At 35.3% G+C, this 18,987-nt stretch overlaps 1 protein-coding gene across 5 annotated transcripts in view; it reads left to right on the top strand.

Moving 5' to 3' along the window:
- The window catches only part of LOC150096226 (solute carrier family 35 member F1-like), a 593,479-nt gene that overhangs the window by 493,602 nt on the left and 80,890 nt on the right, over window positions 1-18,987 (top strand). For 4 of the 5 annotated variants that reach the window (XM_090409172.1, XM_090409168.1, XM_090409170.1 and 1 more), the window contains exons 6-7: window positions 3,667-3,722; window positions 17,678-17,832. In XM_090409172.1, coding sequence (XP_090265298.1) covers window positions 3,667-3,722; window positions 17,678-17,832 — 211 coding nt within the window. The remainder of the gene's footprint in view (window positions 1-3,666; window positions 3,723-17,677; window positions 17,833-18,987) is intronic. The other variant, XM_090409169.1, reaches the window with a different exon arrangement.

Below are 18,987 nucleotides of genomic sequence, written 5' to 3'. Positions count from 1 at the left end.
TATGGATTATTTGCACAGATTAGGTCACTGGGTTTTCATGGAGACAAGGATATGTTAGAAAGGATCCAGTGAAGATTCATGGTCAGTGGTCTTTGGAATGTGGAGTACGAGGATAGATTGAGAGAATGTAAGTTGCAAAGCCTCACGAATAGGAGGAAGAGGGGGGGGGGGAGATATGATTGAGACATATAAGCTATTCAGGTGTTGTTGTTATTGAAAATGTATAATGAGGGAGTGAGCAGAGGAGTGAGGAGCAGGTTCTTTGCAGGGAGAATGGTTGGTGAATGAAATGCATTGCCTGAGTGTGTTGTGAATGTAGACATATTAATTAAAATTATAATAATGGAATTCAGGTAAAATATTATTTATTAGTAGAATTTTCGCCTGAGTATCACATGCATCTTCGGTACATGTAAAAAGCTAATTAAACAATAACTGACAATTCCAAAAGAATTTTGCCACCTAAGTACCTAATGTAAGATATCAGAAGTTTTTTCCCACTTGGTTAGACTATAATAAATTTAGTTTAATCCTTTATCCAAGTGTAAGCAAACAAAGTTTGCACCTGAAGGATCTTCAGGACTGAGGCAACTCGTGGTAAAGGTGGACCAAGCTCTCATCACTACTTGTCTTAGTATCTCCCATGATGCAAAGCACATCTACTTGCAGACATGTATAATGCTATGCATTAAGGGAAGGGCCACTGCCCAGACTGGTTTCAACCTTTATTGAGGTCTTGTCAATGGGAGCCAGACCCAGAGGTGGTGATACTAAGGTGGAAGCAATGGAGAAGTCATCTTTACCTATGAGTTGCCAAAAGGTCTCACCTTATTATTAAATTACTCTGGATTTAGAGAAAGATGGCAGTTTTTTCCCACTTGGTTAGACTATAATAAATTTAGTTTAATCCTTTATCCAAGTGTAACCAAACAAAGTTTGCGCCTGAAGTATCTTCAGGACTGAGGCAACTCATAGTAAAGGTGGACCAAGCTCTCATCACTACTTGTCTTAGTATCCCCCATAATGCAAAGCACATCTCCTTGCAATATTCGGCACGAAACTCATGTAGTTTCTATATTCAGCTATGAAATAATGTTGGATTCAATATCCACTTAATTTGTACCATCATGTATTATATTTGCAGTGTTTCTTCTTTATGTTTTATTGCTTGTTTGCTGAGGTCTGGAGAGTCATTTTGCTTGTTATCGTAGAATTTATGCCGATAAGAAAAAAACTAAAACTGTTCAAATGACTCTTGATAACTTCTTTTGATAAAAAAATTGCAGTAAATAATGTAGGTACAAGTATTTATTAAACATTTACTTTGCATTAATTTTTTATCTTTCCTAAAAGAGTACCATATAAAACGAATTATTAATACAGTAATCGATCATGGATGTAATTTTTAACAATGATTATTAGATTTGATTAACGCGATTTTGATATACGCGGTAACATTGAGGGATTAATTAACCGCGTTAATCGAGGGATACCTGTATATATAATGTATTTATTTATCTATTTTTTTATTTATTTATTTATTTTTTAAAAATAAGTTAGGAAATTTAATAACCTTTTTTAGTTATCTTACATTAGCTACTTAGGTGGAACCTTTTGGAATTATCAGTTATTGTTTAATTAGCTTTTCACATGTACTGAAGATGCTTGTGATACTCAGCCGAAAATTCTACTAATAAATAATATTTTACGTGCGTTAATTCCATTATTATTTTAATTAATATGTCTACGCACAGTATTTCCTTACTGAAACATGAATGTAGACACATTGAATCAGTTTAAGTCACGGTTGGATGAGCATTGTGTGCAACAGTTTTACCTCCCACGATGAGTCTGACTCCATGAAAGTCAGATAATAATATTAATAATAATAAATATTCTCTTAAATATATGCATGCTTTTGCATCATATGCAGAAGCCCAGATCCAATTCTGATTTTCCACTTTAACATCCAGAGTATATAACTCATGTAATTGTTTGCTTGTACAGATTTACAGATTTTAATGCCACTTTGTCGCACATACACACATTTAGCTAAATGATTTCGTGCAGTTCATACACTTGTATTACATTGTTCAATTACAAACTCAGATGACGATCATAATCATGCAGTCTTGGCATCGTGTAATAATAAATGAACAGCTATGGCAAGATTCACTCCATCAAGTCACTTTGAGGTGCACAATGCTGGTTAAGAGAAAGTAAATGCCAAATTTTATGAGCCCTGAAACAGATGTGGCAGCACTCAGTGGTTGCCACATATCTGCTTTCTTTTGCTCTTCATGGTAGTGCAATCACAGCATAAGAATGAATGAAACCATCTTATTAAACTGTGGCAGTAACACATGCACATCAGATGATGTGAACAGTGTAATCCTTGTGCACTCGCATTTCATGGAAAGTTGTTGACCCTGAACCGACTCATTGTAACTCAGTGCTGCTGACTTCTGCCAAACAAAAGATATTTCCTTAAGCAAATATCAGAGTTTATTGTGCAGTACAAATTATCAAAAATTTTTACTTCAGTGGTTTGCTAATAGCATTTCAAATTTTACTTAATTGTAATATGTACAGAGATCTCATTTGTCCTGATTTTTGGAGTTTTTCAGAGCTCTGTTTTGGACACTAAATGTCTTGGCTTTTTTTCAACTAAGACTATTTCAAAAATTAGTATCATATTTTGATGTGCTTGATGTTAGCACACAAAAAAAAATAAAATAAAAACATATATGGCTCCTGCATCTGCATCTGCATCAGTTATAGATTATTAAATTAAAATAAAGAAATAAAACTGGACAAACAATTAAGAGAGGCTAACTGCACAAGAGGCTATCTTTTGTTTATCACACTGTTAAACATATCCATATTTCTGGTCTGTGGATTGGAGCTAGACTATTTTATCTTTATTGAAAAATTGGTGTCTGATTGTTTTCTTCTTTAATCTCTTCCTCCTCAAATTAAAATTTATTTTAATTTGAGGAGGAAGAGATTAAAGGAAGAGATTAAAGATTCCCCGGTTTTTTTTTTTTTTTTTAAAAGTGGGATCCCTGTATAAATGATTGTGTGTGTGTGTGTGTGTGTGTGTGTGTGTGTGTGTGTGTGTGTGTGTGTGTGTGTGTGTGTGTGTGTGTGTGTGTGTGTGTAAAAATTCACTTCTTTCCCTCTGAGGTTTCTTGTAGAAAACAGATGTTCCCACTTTTTTTTAAACAACGCATTTCTGTCTTGAAACATATACATACTCAAACTCTAATGAATTTTGTAATCATTGGCGAATACAATGGAGATTTCCTCTTACATTTCGTTCTGTCTCTTTAAAGTTTTAATCACTTGTGCATGTGGTTATTTATTCATCAAAGGGATAATTGTTCCTTTTCAGTTGAAATGAAATCTATTTTAATTCCAAATGAAGTTTAATTAAATGTCATTGTAATTACACACAATCACAGTTAATCAATTGTACTTTAATTATGTACTGTTAATAGAATACTAAAACAGCTTATAATTGGTGTGAAACTTGAAGCTATAGCAAGTTAGTTCAAATAACTTTCAGTTAATTATAATATTAATGATCATTTGTATCAGTTTCAAATAATGTAAATATCTGCATGTGTCAGCCTTCCAGTCTATATGGTATTTTCATTCTTTCAGAGCAGTATTAGAAAGACAAGAAGTGGCTGTGATAGACTGGGATCAGTGGGAAGAAGGTAAGTAAGTCCTGACATAATACATTCATACAGTATATGGCTTTTAAGTATTACAATGGCTCATACAAAAGATGGTTTAATGCATAAGTCTCTGGAGTGGAAGAAACTCTATCTAATTTACTGAAGTACTATAATTTGTTTCATTAATTATTAATGTCTTAATAACTGCCAATGAAGAAAGCTAATTAGTAGCAAATATCCTATACTGACTACTTTGCAGACTTAAATGACTTGTTTATACAAAAAGATAATTCTGTGTCCTCAGACTTATACACACACAATATATTCCAAGCATATTCAAAATCATCACTAAGTAAAAACAAAATAATTTGGATTTTATGACTTGTTATGGCAGTGAAGCTACAAATGTGCATGGCAGTACAAACTCAACAGGAATCTAATGCTTAACATTAACTGATTGCTGAGCCATTTGGAGATGGCCCTACTTATCTTTTTTAGCCCATGTTGAAAGTGCATCTTATTTTTTGAACTTTGGTGTGAGTTGTAATGCATTACAATGATCACCTATATAATTATTATTAACACCAGTCCTCATGGAGTTTAAAAGACTTATTGCAGCAGGTATACAAACTGTTACACACAAAATTCACCAAACCATGGTTTAAATCCATTCAATGTATTTGCATTCACTATGCATGGAAAAGTCCCAGAGAGAGCTGTAGGAACCAGATTAACTATATAATGATTAAAAAAAGATTCCGGAATAACATCTTACAAGCCAAAACATCCCCAGGGACTGATGTTGGATCAGACCACAACCCTGTGGTTATTAAAGCAGCGATAAAATTAAAGAAAACAATGAAACCTATAAACATAGAAAAATATGATCTCGGCTCCCTTAAAAATCAAGAAATACAAGATACATTTTTAAAGGAACTGGCACAATCCACTGCTGTTAATGTTCCTGATCCTACCAAGTATCCTTACCCTAAAGATGAGATTGAGGATAGATGGCAGAAATTTAAAGAGGGCATAAAAAAAGGCAGTAAAACAAACAATTCCCAAATTTGAGAAGATAAGTAAACCCTGGATGAATGACAAGATACTGAAAATGATGGAGGAAAGAAAGAAACACAAAAATCGTCCTGAATACAAGAACTTAAACAAGGAGATCAGGAAAGAATGTAGGATTGCAAAAGAACTATGGCTCAACAACAAATACAAGGAAATTGAACTTCTGGACAAAAAGTACAAAACAAGAGAACTTCATGAAAAAGTTAGGGAGCTAACTAGCAAATCTTGCAAAAGGGTAAGCTCTCATTGCATTGAAGATACCAGTGGAAACATCCTAATGGAGAAAGACAAAATAAGGGATAGATGGGTAGAGTATTCAAAGGAACTCTACTTTCATGATAAAATAGATAAGCCAATGCAAGAAGATTTGGAGGGGCCTACTATTCTTACCTGGGAAATAACAAATGCCATTAGGAAACTGAAACCAGGAAAAGCTCCAGGAATGGATGGAATTATGGCAGAATATCTAAAGGCTTTAGATGATAAGGCTATAAGATAACTAACTGACATATGTAACAAAATATACGAAACTGGATACCTGCCAAAAGATTTTAAGCACTCGTTGTTCCTACCAATACCTAAAAAATCGAAGACAATAAAATGTGAAGAGTACAGAACAATCAGTCTGATCAGTGAGATAGCAAAAGTTATGTTATATATCATCCTAGAAATAAATAAACATAAAATCAAAATGGAAATTACGAAACACAATCTGGTTTTCAGGAAAAGAAAGGAACTAGAGAAGGACTCTTCAACATTAGAACTATTATAAAAAGATATCTGGAGAAGCAGAAAGAAGTCTACTTATGTTTTATTGACTACACAAAGGTCTTTGACAATATACAACATGAACAACTAATCAAATGCATCAGAAATTTAGTAGTAGATGGTAAAGATACCAGATTACTGATAAATCTATATTGGGAGCAAACTGCCTCAATAAAAATATCAGGAGGAATTCCCAGTAAAGAAGGGTGTCAGATAGGCTGTTTTCTTTCTCCTATATTGTTTAACCTCTATACTGAAAATATCTTCCAGCAATTAGAAGAATTTAAAGGAGGCAGGAATATAAACAACTTAAGATATGCGGATGATACAGTACTGCTAGTTGAAAATAAAAAAAAATCTTCAAACCCTACTAGAAGAGACACGGAAGCTAAGTGAAAAATATGGACTTAATTTTAACTTCAAAAAAAACAAAATCATGCTGGTAACAAGAGAAAAAGGGAAAATACCCGATATAAATATTAAGATCAGAGGAAATACTTGAGATCAAGTAGAGAGTTATATATATATATATATATATATATATATATATATATATATATATATATATATTTGGGTCAACTAATTACAGAGAATGGAAAGTTTAAGGAAATATTAAGAAGAATAGAAATGGCTAGATCAACCTTCATTAGCATGAAAAACATTCTGACCTCAAGGAAAATTCACACAAAAACAAGAATTAGGCTGTCCAAATGCTACGTATGGTCAACACAAAAAAATATGTTGCTATAAGGAGCAGAAACCTGAACAATATCAAAATATTGTGAAAATAAACTAAAAGCCTTTGAGATGTGGATCCTCAAAAGAATTCTTAGAGTCCCATGGACTGCCAAAAAAATTAATTTAGAAATATTAGAGATGATTGGAGAAGATAGGAATCTGTTGAAAACTATTAAGAAAAGGAAAGCCACCTACCTTTGTCACATACCAAGGCATGAATCCCTACAAAAAAACATTCTAGAAGGAATGATACAAGGAAAAAGAAGAAGAGAAAGACAAAGAACAGATTGGATATTAAGGACTGGACCTTTTTGTCCTATGAAGAATGCAAAAGAGAAGCACAAAATCATAGATGGTGGAAGCTCGTGGTAGTCAACCTCCTGGAAGGGATGACATCTGACAAGACAAGACACTGTCAGGCAATGCATTCCAGTCACCAACCACTTTCCATGCAAAGAACCTGCTTCTTATGCTCTTGCCCACACCTTCCATATAACAAATACAATTACTTTCCAGGGATGGCCTCTTGTTCTACTCCTTCTCTTATTCTATGAAACATTTCTTCTGCATTAACCCAGTAACAACCCCTTACCAACTTAAATGTCTCAATTGTATCTCCCTCTCTTCTCCTCCTATTCACGAGGCTTTGCAAATTGCATTCCCCTCAATCTGACTTTGTATCCCACATCCTAAAGACCAGTAACTACCTTATTCAGTCTTCTCTGGACCCTTTCTAACATATCCTGATCACTATTAAAACCAGAGGACCAAATCTGTTAACAATAATCCATATGAGGCCTGATCAAGGTCTTATACAATGGAATCATAATCTCTTTATTTCTGAATGTTAAGGCTTTCCACATCATTGCCATAATCTGATGTGATGACTTCAAAACTTGCACAATGTGACCTCTGAAATTCAGATCCCTGTCCACCACCATTCCAAGATCTCATCATCTCAATCTCCTCCAAAATTTCCCTATGAAGTGTATGCTTTGCATATCATTATTGTCTACCATATTTCAGAATAAATTTAGTTTAACCCTTTATCCAAGTGTTAGCAAACAAAGTTTGCACCTGAAAATATCTTCAGGACTGAGGTAAGGTGGTGCAACTCGTAGCAAAGGTGGACCAAGCTCTCATCACTCCTTGTCTCAGTATCTCCCATAATGCAAAGCACATCTCCTTGAGGACATGTATAATGCTATGCATTAAGGTAAGGGGCCACTACCCAGACCGGTTTCGACCTTTATTGAGGTCTCGTCAGTGGGAGGCAGACCCAGAAGTGGTGATACCAAGGCAGAAGCAATAGGAGAGGTCATATTTAGGTCATAGGAGAGGTCACCTTACCTGAAGATATTTTCAGGTGCAAACTTTGTTTGCTTACACTTGGATAAAGGATTAAACTAAATTTATTATAGTCTAACCAAGTGCAAAATAAACTTCCAACATATTTCAGAACCTTACACTATGCAACATTGAACTGATAGCTTCACTTACCTGCTCATTCATACAATCTATTCAAACCCTCCTGTAAAGTCACAACATCTGTTTGATACCTCATCACACTCCCCAGTGTTGCATCAGCTACAAACAGTTGAATATCTCCAGTTAAATCATCCCAATATTAGTAAAGTTATATAATAATATTTTAAAGGTTAAATAATACTGTATAATGATTTAGAAAATCTTTATGCAGTATTATTGTATATTGCATACTGATGAGCCAGGATATATGGTAAACACTTAACATAAACTTTACCTGTACAGTTTACCAGTCACTGATAATCTTTCTCTGAAGTGAAATAAGTGATCTTGTTTCTCATTTTTAAATGTTCATTTGAGATCCAATAATCTATGAATATATGTAGTTTTTATTTTAAAATGCAAAAGTGCAAAGTAAAATAATGATAATATCTCTGGACATTAAGAATATGAACATTTGTGACCTTTAGCATGGCTGGTATAATTTTGATATCCTGATTTATAGAAAACATTTGTTTTCATCTGTGAGCTTTTATCAGTACAGATGTATATCATTTTTCCCAAGGCTCTGGTCAGATTTTCAGATTTGTACTCTTTTATTTATTCATATGGAGTTTTCTCCCTTTTTCTCCCCCGTCCTTGGGGCGAGTTGAGCCCCCCTCATGGGGGGGTTAAGTATCTATGGCTGTAGATCTGCGTGTGTTCACGGGGCCGGTTTGCCTGCTTGCGGGATGAAAAACGCCAGATAAACTGGTGTAAAACACCCTACTGCCCATGCCCAAGACCGGCTAACTTGGCAATGGCTGAGGAAGATCCTCAAATTCCTCCCGTCTTTGACGGGAATCGAACCTGGGACACTCCTTCCCCAGTCATATGGTTGCGAAGCGCACAGCCACTAAGCTAACTGCGTGGACAGATTTGTACTATAATATTGTAAATGTCAGGTTAGCAAATTGGATTGGAAATTGGCTGTCTGATTGATAGAAGAGAGTTATGTGGGGGGGTCAGTATTAGGGAGAAGGCAGGTCATAATGAGATTCCACGGAACTCGGTACTGAGGCCTTACTGTTTAACCTTTGTCAATGATATTGTCACTGGATTTCAGGGAGATATTCAATTGTTTGCAGACGATGCAGAGCTTGTTTGTGCGATGTGAGGATTGTTAGTAATAGTGCTGATGTGCCTTCAGGAAGTTGTTATCTAGCTGGAAAGAGGTGGGTAAATGAATGGAGATATCAGTTTAATGCAACTAAATATCTTAAATTTTGGGATCCACCAATGGAATTCCAACACACTATTGGTGGAACTATAATAGAGGAAGTGGAGGAGGTAAGGGATCTTGGAGAGGGGGTGATTTTTGATAGAATTCTGAAGTTTAGGGAACATATTGTGAACATTGAAGGTAACTCAGAGGAATGCTGTAATACTGAGGATAACCAACATAAATAAAATGGTGTATGAAATCCTGATCAGATGATATCTAGATTACTGTGCTTGCTCAGATTTGGTCACACTGATATTTGAAGAAGTTGAAGTATGAGGTACAGATATAGGCAAGAAATATGTTTTTAGGACTATATAAAGTTGAGCACAGACTGGGGGCATGCAGAGTTTGGCAGCTCTAGGACAAAGGGGTGACATGATCGAGGCATTTAAGCTGTTGAGAAGTTTTACAAGACACTGGAGAGAGAAAGATTCTTCATATAGAATAAGGGGAAAGAACAAAAACAAAGAACCATCTCTGGAAGTTGCAAAAGAAAATGATGAGTGAGCAGTTGCTTTTTTGTATGGATGGTTGTTAGACTATAGAATGCATTGTCTGAGAGTGCAGACGATGAAAAGGTTTAAGGAGTAGTATTTGTGTTGCCTAAGGTGGGCCTCCCATGATGAGTCTTGCACTTCCATGGTAATCCTGAATAATAATAATAATTTTTATTATTAATAAATGGTTCAAACTCATTGTGAAAGGCCATTTTATACTACACTATGCTATCTATATCCCACACAAACATGTTTTTGTCTCTTAATTGCATATTGTGTTGGCTGGTTTGCCTCTTTTGTTGAAGAAAAAAAAAAAAGACCCAAGCTTATGGAAGAAACACTCTGCTGCTACTGTGTGAGATTAACTCTCATCTTCATTTGAAAATTCCCATATAAGAATTCCTTACATCATAAAAGAATTTAACCCTGGACTTTTCCACTGTAAAGGTCACATATTGTGTTACAATTTTGGTCTTCTAGCCTGCACTACATACATAGTCTTTAGAATAATTCTACCTGCAACACTGAGACATATATCTTTAGTAGTTTGGTTTTATAGTGCAAATTTTGGTCATATTTTGTCCTTAATTATATACAGGAATACCTCGATTATCGTGATTCTCGATTTATTGCGGTTTATAATTTGATACCAAAATTCCAATTATTGCACTCAAAATTCGAATTATCGCAGCCACGAGATGTAGCCCACTACATATGCAACCAGTTTGAGTCGCCACTCTCCAGGTATCGCTTTGTTTTTATCCAACAGCGCCTGCTCACCAGTAACTGTCCGCCTTTGCCTGAAGTACATGTGGATATTTATTTCTCTTATTTACCCCTACAATGAATGCTAAAAAAAACAAGGATAATATCAAGTCTACAGCTATCAAGAAGAAACGTAGAGTGATCAGCTTAGTTGCATATGATAAATAAGTATGAAACAAGCATAACCAAAGCCAAAATTGCAAGAGAGTATGGTCTAAATGAATCAACTGTTTGCCATATTTTAGACCACACTGCAAACTATAAGCAACTAGGACAAAGTGCATCGACCTCATCTGGGTCCCAAACTATGAGAAACAGAAGCCATCTTATGATTGAAATGGAAACGTTATTGTCAGTATGCATAGAAGATTGTAACCAAAAGAGAATTCCTCTTAGTCAAATGACTATAAAACAAAAGCATTGAATTTGTTTGAAACTTTGAAAAGAAAACAATTAGAAAGCGAAAATGATTTGCCATCAGTAGTGGAAGAAACTTTCTCTGCAAGTTCAGGGTGGTTTGATCGGTTCAAAAAGCGATTGAGCATTCATAGTGTTCGTGTACAAGATGAGATTGCAAGTGCTGATGAAAAAGCAGCAGCTAGTTTTCCTGGTGAATTGCAACAGATCATTGAAGAAGGAAACTATACCAATGATCAGATATTTAATGCTGACGAAACAGGCTTATTATGGAAAAAAATGCCCACTAAAACATTTTGAAATCCAGCGAAATATAAACAAACTGATGAAACATCTTTTTTTATAAAATAGTTTGTTCAGTGTTGTTAATACTATTAAATTCTGCGCAGTTAGCCTAGTGGTTTTGCGCTCTGCAACCATATGCCTGGGGAAGGAGTGTCCTAGGTTCGATTCCCATCGACAATGTGAGCAGCTTAAGGATCTTCCTCAGCCATAGCCAAGTTAGCCGGTCTTGGGTGTGGACAGCAGGGTTTTTCCTGCTGCATCTGGGGTTTTTCATCCTGCAGGCAGGCAAACCGGCCCCATGAACACACATGGATTACCTTCAGAAATACTGACCCAGCCATAGGCCAGATTTATCAGTTATACCGGTACCTAGCCTGGATAAAATTTGAGGGGATTGAGATGGTGCTGTACCTTCCCATAAAAGGGACTCACGGCCATTGTATCATCATATGAAATTAACTAATACTGTTAAAAATAAGTCATGAAATACCTTCAGCACCTAAGCTTATCTGTTTGACATTATACAGAAACACCAAATAGGTTGTTTTGCATTAAAACAGCTTATTTGTTTTGTGCATTGAATAAAGATGTAATAGAAGTTGAATTTATATTTCCTGTTTATATATTTATATTAAGTTAAATTTTAATGTTTAATGAATGTAAACATGAATGAGCAATTTATCCTCACAAAGTGTGACATCATGAGAAGCTTGAGCATATAGAATACTGTGAAAATGACAGTAATCCAGAAATAAGTCACTTATTGAGATTGGGAAAATAATCTTACATTTTGGTGCATAGAATTATTATTTACTTGTTATAAAAATCAATCTTTTTCCCTATTTGTCATAAAAATAATATTGCAATATGTTATTTTATTTCATAATACAAATAACTTGAAAGAATAAATATTGTCAACTACAAAGTATATTATAATTGATAATACAGTAGAATGTGTATCTTCTGTTACTGTATATTATGTAATAATTAACATTTATTTGAATTATTGCATCATATAACTTTACGTTGTATTTGTCAACCTGTATGACTGAGTGGGTAATGTTTCTGATTTGCATTCACCAGTTTGCAGGTCCAAATCCCTACAAATAATTTGTGATTTTTTACTTTCTCACCGCCTTGTTTACTGATAGTCTAAAAGTACCTAGATGCAGGGATTCTAGATTACTCTTAGTCCATAAGATTTAGTTCATATGTTATAAGTTTCCAACTTTTTATTATTATTATTATTAACATCTGACTTCCATGGAGTCAGAGACTCATCACGGGAGGTACACATTATTGCACACAGTGCTTATCCAACCATGCTTTAAACTTATTCAATGTGTCTACATCCACAACACACTCAGGCAATGCATTCCACTCAGCAACCACTCTCCGTGCAGAGTACCTTCTCCTCGCTCTTCTGCTCAAACCCTCTTTATGCAATTTCAGTGAAGGCCTCTTGTTCTACCCTCCTCTCTTCCATTCTATGAAAATTCTCTTCCATGTGAACCTGATAGCAACTCCTGACTATATTGTAGGTCTCAATCATATCCCCCCCTTCCTCCTATTCACAAGGCTCTGCAACTTACATTCTCTCAATCTACCCTCATACTCCATATTCCAAAGAGACCACTGACCACCTTTGTGAATCTTCTCTAGACCCTTTCCAACAAATCCTCGTCACTATGAAAACATAGCGATCAAATCTGTGCACAATAATCCATATGAGGCCTGATCAAGGTTACACAATGCATCATAACCTCTCTATTCCTGCATGTCAGGGTTCTCCGATGTGGCATCTTCACAACTGGTGAAATGTGGCAGCTGAATTTCAGGTCCTTGTCCACCATCACTCCTAGATCTCTCATCTCCTCTACTTCCTTTAAAGCTTTCCCCTTTTGCATCCCATCATTGCTTATCAAATCTCAAAACCTTACACTTTGCAAACACTGAACTGATAGTTCCACTTACCTACCCATTCATGCAATCTATTCAAGTCCTCTTATAAGGCCATAACATCCACTTGACTCTGCATTGCTTTTCCCAGTTTTGCATCATCTGCAAACAGCTACATATCACTACTTAAATCTTAAGAGCAATTTTCACATAACTGCAATATATATATATATACAGGGTGTTCGGGATAAATTTGACATATTTATAATTAATTATATTTTTCCTTAAGTTACATGTATTAACACACACTTCTCTTCATTTAAAAGTTTGGACCCTTCTTCATTCATATACAAGATGTCAGAAAGGATGGATAGCTGGAACCCACCTGAATCATGGAAGAGAATAACTTGTATCATGATGATTCGTGCCCGCCATCAAAATAAGGATATTACGACTGCTGCCCAATGCTCCCTGAATACAGTAAAAACAATCAGGCATGAACTAGAGACTTGCAATGGTGACTACGAGGATGTAGCAAGAAGAAAGATCCCTAGCAGACGATCTGATTGCGTTCGTACAGCAGAATTCCTCGCAAATCTGCAGGAACAGGTGTTGAAGAACCCTGGCATTGGAATTCGGGCTTTGTTCGTGGAGTTGCTAACTGTAGTCAAGCCCTGGATAACAAGGGTAGCCAATGGTAGGCCGTATGTATGGCAGCAGGATTTGGCCCCTTGCCACACCTCTGGGAAAAGTCAAAAATGGTTGTCTGAAAATTTCTACGACTTCACCAGTCCAAATGTTTGGCCTCCAAACTCCCCAGACCTTAACCCCATGGATTATTTTGTATGGGGTGCAGTTGAAAAAGACACCAATCGCACTTCCAGTAATACAAAAGCCCAGTTAATGGATAAAATTAAAACAGTTTTTGCGGCCCTTCCCAGGGAGACTGTAGCATCAGCTTGTTCGAGGTTCCGAAGCAGAATTGAAGCTGTGATCGATGCTAATGGTGGTTATTTTGAGTAAATCTTGTTGATAGTATTGTAATTAACTCTGCCTGTAATGTTTTTTTGTCAATTCATTAAATTTAATAGATACAAAGAAGATTTTCTTTTTCCTTACGAAACTGTCAAATTTATCCCGAACACCCTGTATATTACATCCCAATATAATTGACATAAAAATTGAACAACAATGGTCCCAAAACTGACCCCTGCAGTACACTGCTAGTGACCTTTCTATTTTGGAACTGAACCCCCTCCCCCCATATACAACTTTCTGATACTTATCTAACAGCCAATCACTGATCCAACTCAGAAATCTGTTATCCAGTCCCATCTGTTTCAATTTATTTAACAGCTTGTCATAGGGCAGTCTATCAAAAGCTTTTCCAAAATCCAAGTACACCACTGTATATGCATCTCTCCTGTCCAAGGTATTTGTCACCTTGTTATAGTACATAAGTAAGTTAGTGAAACGTGATCTCCCCTTAACAACCCATGATAAACACAGAGAATACTGCTGTTATCAACTCATTTCTGTATCCTACTTCTAACCAATCTCTCTCCAGTACCTTCACCACAACTTCAGATATACAGGCCTATAATTTGAAGCTACAGTCTTATCACCACCTTTATGCAGTGGAACAATTTTACCCTCCTTCCACTCCCTTGGAACTTGTGCTGTTGCACGATTTTTATTAAACAAGCATGCTGATGCTACTGCCAATTCACTGGAACATTCCCTTAAGACATGTGGTGATATGTCATGAAATCCTAACACCTTATTGACATCAGGTTTTTTTATTTCCTCAAATACCCCCTGCTCACTCACAATTAAGCCATCCTCTCCTATGTTTTCTACACCTAAGTTCCTCATGATTCCACCCTGATCAGGATGAAACACCGTTACAGATTGATCATTGAATACCTCAAGAATGTCTTCTACAGCAGTTACCAATCTTCCACTTTCATCCATTAACATCATCTTACCATGATCATTCTTCCTTCTGCTTGCCACATCTAAAAACTCTCTAGGGTTTTTCTTCACCTAGTCTGCCAATTTCTGCTCATACTGCACTTTTGCTTTCCTTACTAACTGAGTCATTCTCTTGGCTTGTTTTTTATACTCTTCTTGTAACTGATTGTTACCATTATTCATCTTATACTTCCTCCAAAGTACCTTTTTTTTTCCAGATTTCATGCTTAATCTTCACATTCATCCATTTTATACCTACCTTATTCAGCCTTTTGGCCTTCAGAATACATTCACACATTGATGCTGTTATGTATTTCTTTGTCAATTCTCATGCAGCATTTATTTCCTTACTGCTCAAGTCCTCGTTCCATGTTATAGCTCCAAGCTGTTTCCTAAGCTTGTCATAATCATCAGCTTTGTATATCCACATATATCCTTTCCTCATAAAAGTCTGCATATGACTAGCCACAATACCGGTAATCACTTTCACAACTTGAAATGTGAAACCCCTCTCACAGTTACATTCTCTGATGAAATGACCAGATCTATAACTCTTGATCCTTGCATGCCCTCCTTTACATGCTGCCTGAGATAGTTATCTCTCTCAAGAATTCGAGAAATTTTCCTTATTCCCAAATGCTCTCTCTTCATGCTAATCTATACTGCATTAATTAAAATCATCCATAATAATTACCATTCCTTTTGTTCACTAATCCAATTTGTTTATACATTTCTTCATCACCATCCTCCTCCACATTTCCAGGCCTATAGCAACATCCAACTAAATGTCTTCCTCTCAACCTCCACATTACACCACACCACCTCATAACCATTGTCACTATTTCCATCTTTGGTGTCTACCTCATATGGACTTAATTCCCCTGCTATCATCAGCAGCACTCCCTCTCCCTTCTTCCCCTTTCTATCCTCATGAAAAATACTGTATCCTTCCATTTCTATTCCCATTTGCGATATTACGATTAATACCATTAAAAATAAGTCACGAATAACCTTCAACACCTAAGCATATCTGTTTGACATTGTACAAAAACACCGAATAGGTTGTTTTGCATTCAAATGGCTTATTTGTTTTGTGTATTGAATAAAGATGTAAAAGAAGTTGAGTTTATATATTTATATAACAGTTTAATTTTAATGTTTAATGAGTGTAAATGTGAATTCCTTTTACAATACTATGCTAAGATTATTAGAAAAAAATTTCAGTAACATAAATTAGATTTTACTTTCATTAATTTCACTAAGCTATACAAATTCTACTAGCTCTTTGAATTTTTGGAAGAACCAAGGATTTCCTCTAGAAATAGGATATTCCATATTTATAAAGAAATACATGTTTGGACTCTGCAAATGGATTTGATACATACACATGATCATTTGGTTAAAGAAATTATACTTAATGAGAAATTAGCATGTGAAACAATGTTGCAATAGGCTACTTGGTTTTGAATACCAGATTGCTGTAGTATTTCAGAATGCAGAGTCCACTTCTTTTCAGATGTGTGTATTACTATGCATTATGGGAAGGATCACTACCCAGATTGGTTAGAATGACTAGTGACTAATCTCTGACAATACTAGCAATGATTTAGTAATCATTGTTATTGTAATCATAACTAGCAAAGAAAAGTAATTAGTGGTGTTTCTTTAGACCCATGTTCTATGTTCTTTAGACCCATGCGGTTTAACTTATTTGTTAGTAATATTTGAATTGACTAGAGATCTTCAGTTGTTTATTAATGGCAAGTAGGAGAGAGTTTACAAGAAGGAAAATATCGGGAAGATTTATTCAAATCTTCCTGATATTTTCCAAGATACAGGCTGTTATTTTGGGCAAATGAGTGGAGTTAGGGATTTAATGTTCATAAGTTCAAGGTGTTCCACTTGGGAGTGCAGAGGTATAATGCCATTTACTGTATTGGTGGAACTCTGCTTCAGAAGGTGGATGAGATTTAAGATCTGAGATGATAATTGATAGTGTTTTGAAAGCACACTGCAAATGTGTGTTGTAAATTCTACATAGCACATTGCTGCTATGATAAGGAGTGGATGGTTATGCTACTATAACATTGGTCATACACCATGTGAATATTTGTGCTAATCCAGTACAATGTGGAAACATGGAAGGTCCATAAACAAGTAACTAAAGCAACATCAGGAGAATGCTGGTTATGGAAGAGGTTGAGGGAATGTAATTTGCTGAGTTTAATGGATAAGCATAAAAGGAGGTCATACAATAGAAATGTTTAAATTAAGTGATTTTTACTGGATTAATATAGACTGGTTATGGTTATGCTACTGTAACATAACATATCAAAAGTAATGGAGTTTATTAAAAGCCAACTTCTTCACTACCTGGAAATCCATTAGTTAATTAGTGATCACCAGGTTAGATTCTGCAATTCTTGTTCTACAGCCAGTCTGCATGTTAACCTTGTCCACCTTTAGAGACCATCACTGAAAGAGTATGGTGAAGTGGAGAATGAAAAAGAGATAATTTTACCTGAGAGTAGTGAGTAAATGGAATGCATTGCAGTAATTTTTTGTGAACTGCAAAGAATATGAAGAAGTTTTAGTATGTTAGATATGTTGCTTATTAAGTGGTACATCCATGATAAGTCTGACTTCATAGAGGTTGTTAATAATAATAAAGAAAACTAAATGTGTACATAATAAAATAACTACATTATTATATACCAATGTATGAACTTTCTTATTTGAATATTATACTGTGCAGTTAAATTTTATATATTAAGGTTAGCCAAAAATAAAGTACAAAAAAAGTTACCTTTTTAATTTTTCCCTTTTAGTAGCCTTGTTAGTGGGATTTGCAGTCTGCCTCTTCCTGCTTTATGTAATAATGCCTATTGTCATGAAACTCAGCAGTGCTACTGCAGTAAACCTGTCCATTCTTTCAGCAGACTTTTACTCCCTCCTCTTAGGTCTTCAGCTTTTTGATTTTAAGGTATGTTTCAAATTCTCATCATTTATAACACCAGATAAACAACTATATTGATGAAAGCATTTTTAAATATAAGTTATTCCTGTAGTATGGCAGATAAGCCATACTACAGGAATAACTTATAAGTCATTATAGTGACATATAATGACTCTTGTGCAGTGAATATAATCAGTATTAGCACCATGTTCTGGTACTCGGGGTAAGGATAAAATATAATCTGGCATCCTTTTTAAATTCAATCTTTGTAGATTTACAAAGGTTAAATTTAAATTACATTTTTGTAATTTAGTACATTTTTAATTGGAAAACCACTTCCACTTGTCCCTTGGTGCAAAATATACTGTTTTTCTATCCCTTTTATACCAGATTAAGTAGATTTAATTCTGGAAAGTATACATATAGTCAAGAAATTGAATAATCAACTGATGAAAAATGTCAGGTAGCAATTTAAGATATGTCATCTATTCGTAAATATTTCATGAATTTAAAGCTACTGTCACTTTGTACATTACCCTACCAAGTTTTAAGTATTTCATACATGCGAGTATGTCTTATTTCATTTTGAATAATTTTAGGAAGTTGTTGCTTTAGCTTTTTACTGAAATTTTGATAATAACACCAGGAAAATTTTATATGCTATCCTGATCCCCTTCCCTATCTGATCACACTTCATATTACTTAACTTTACACACATGTCAAAGGAACATGAAAACATTTCACAAAGTATAATCTTCATAACCAATGAGATCAAGGGTAATTCCAAGGAGTTCTTCCGCTATGTGGCAAGTAAAAGGGAGAATGACTTCGGAAGGATAACTTTAGTGGGTGCTGATGGTATTGAGGTAACAAAATCAGATGTAATAGTCGAATTACTGATTGATCACTTTTCAAAAGTCTATCACCGAAATGAGGATATCTCTGTACCTGTAGCAATAACTAATGTGAGAATTGAAGCTAAGAAATCAGAGGTATTTAATATATTGCAAAATTTAAATGCAAACACTGCTGTAGGTTTAGATGGAATATCAGCTTAGGTGTTGCGTGAATGTGCAAAGGAATTGTCATCCCCTCTTACTTGGATATTTAACTTAAGTTTGAACTCTGGTATGGTTCCTAGGGAGTGGAAGTTAGGCGAATTGGTTCCTTTGCATAAGGGTG

Source organism: Typopeltis vanoorti, chromosome 19 (assembly GCF_054136105.1).
Source record: "Typopeltis vanoorti isolate ZY-2024b chromosome 19, IOZ_Tvanoo_1.0, whole genome shotgun sequence".
Classification (NCBI taxonomy): Eukaryota; Metazoa; Arthropoda; class Arachnida; order Uropygi; family Thelyphonidae; genus Typopeltis; species Typopeltis vanoorti.
This window is presented reverse-complemented; position numbering and strand designations above follow the sequence as displayed.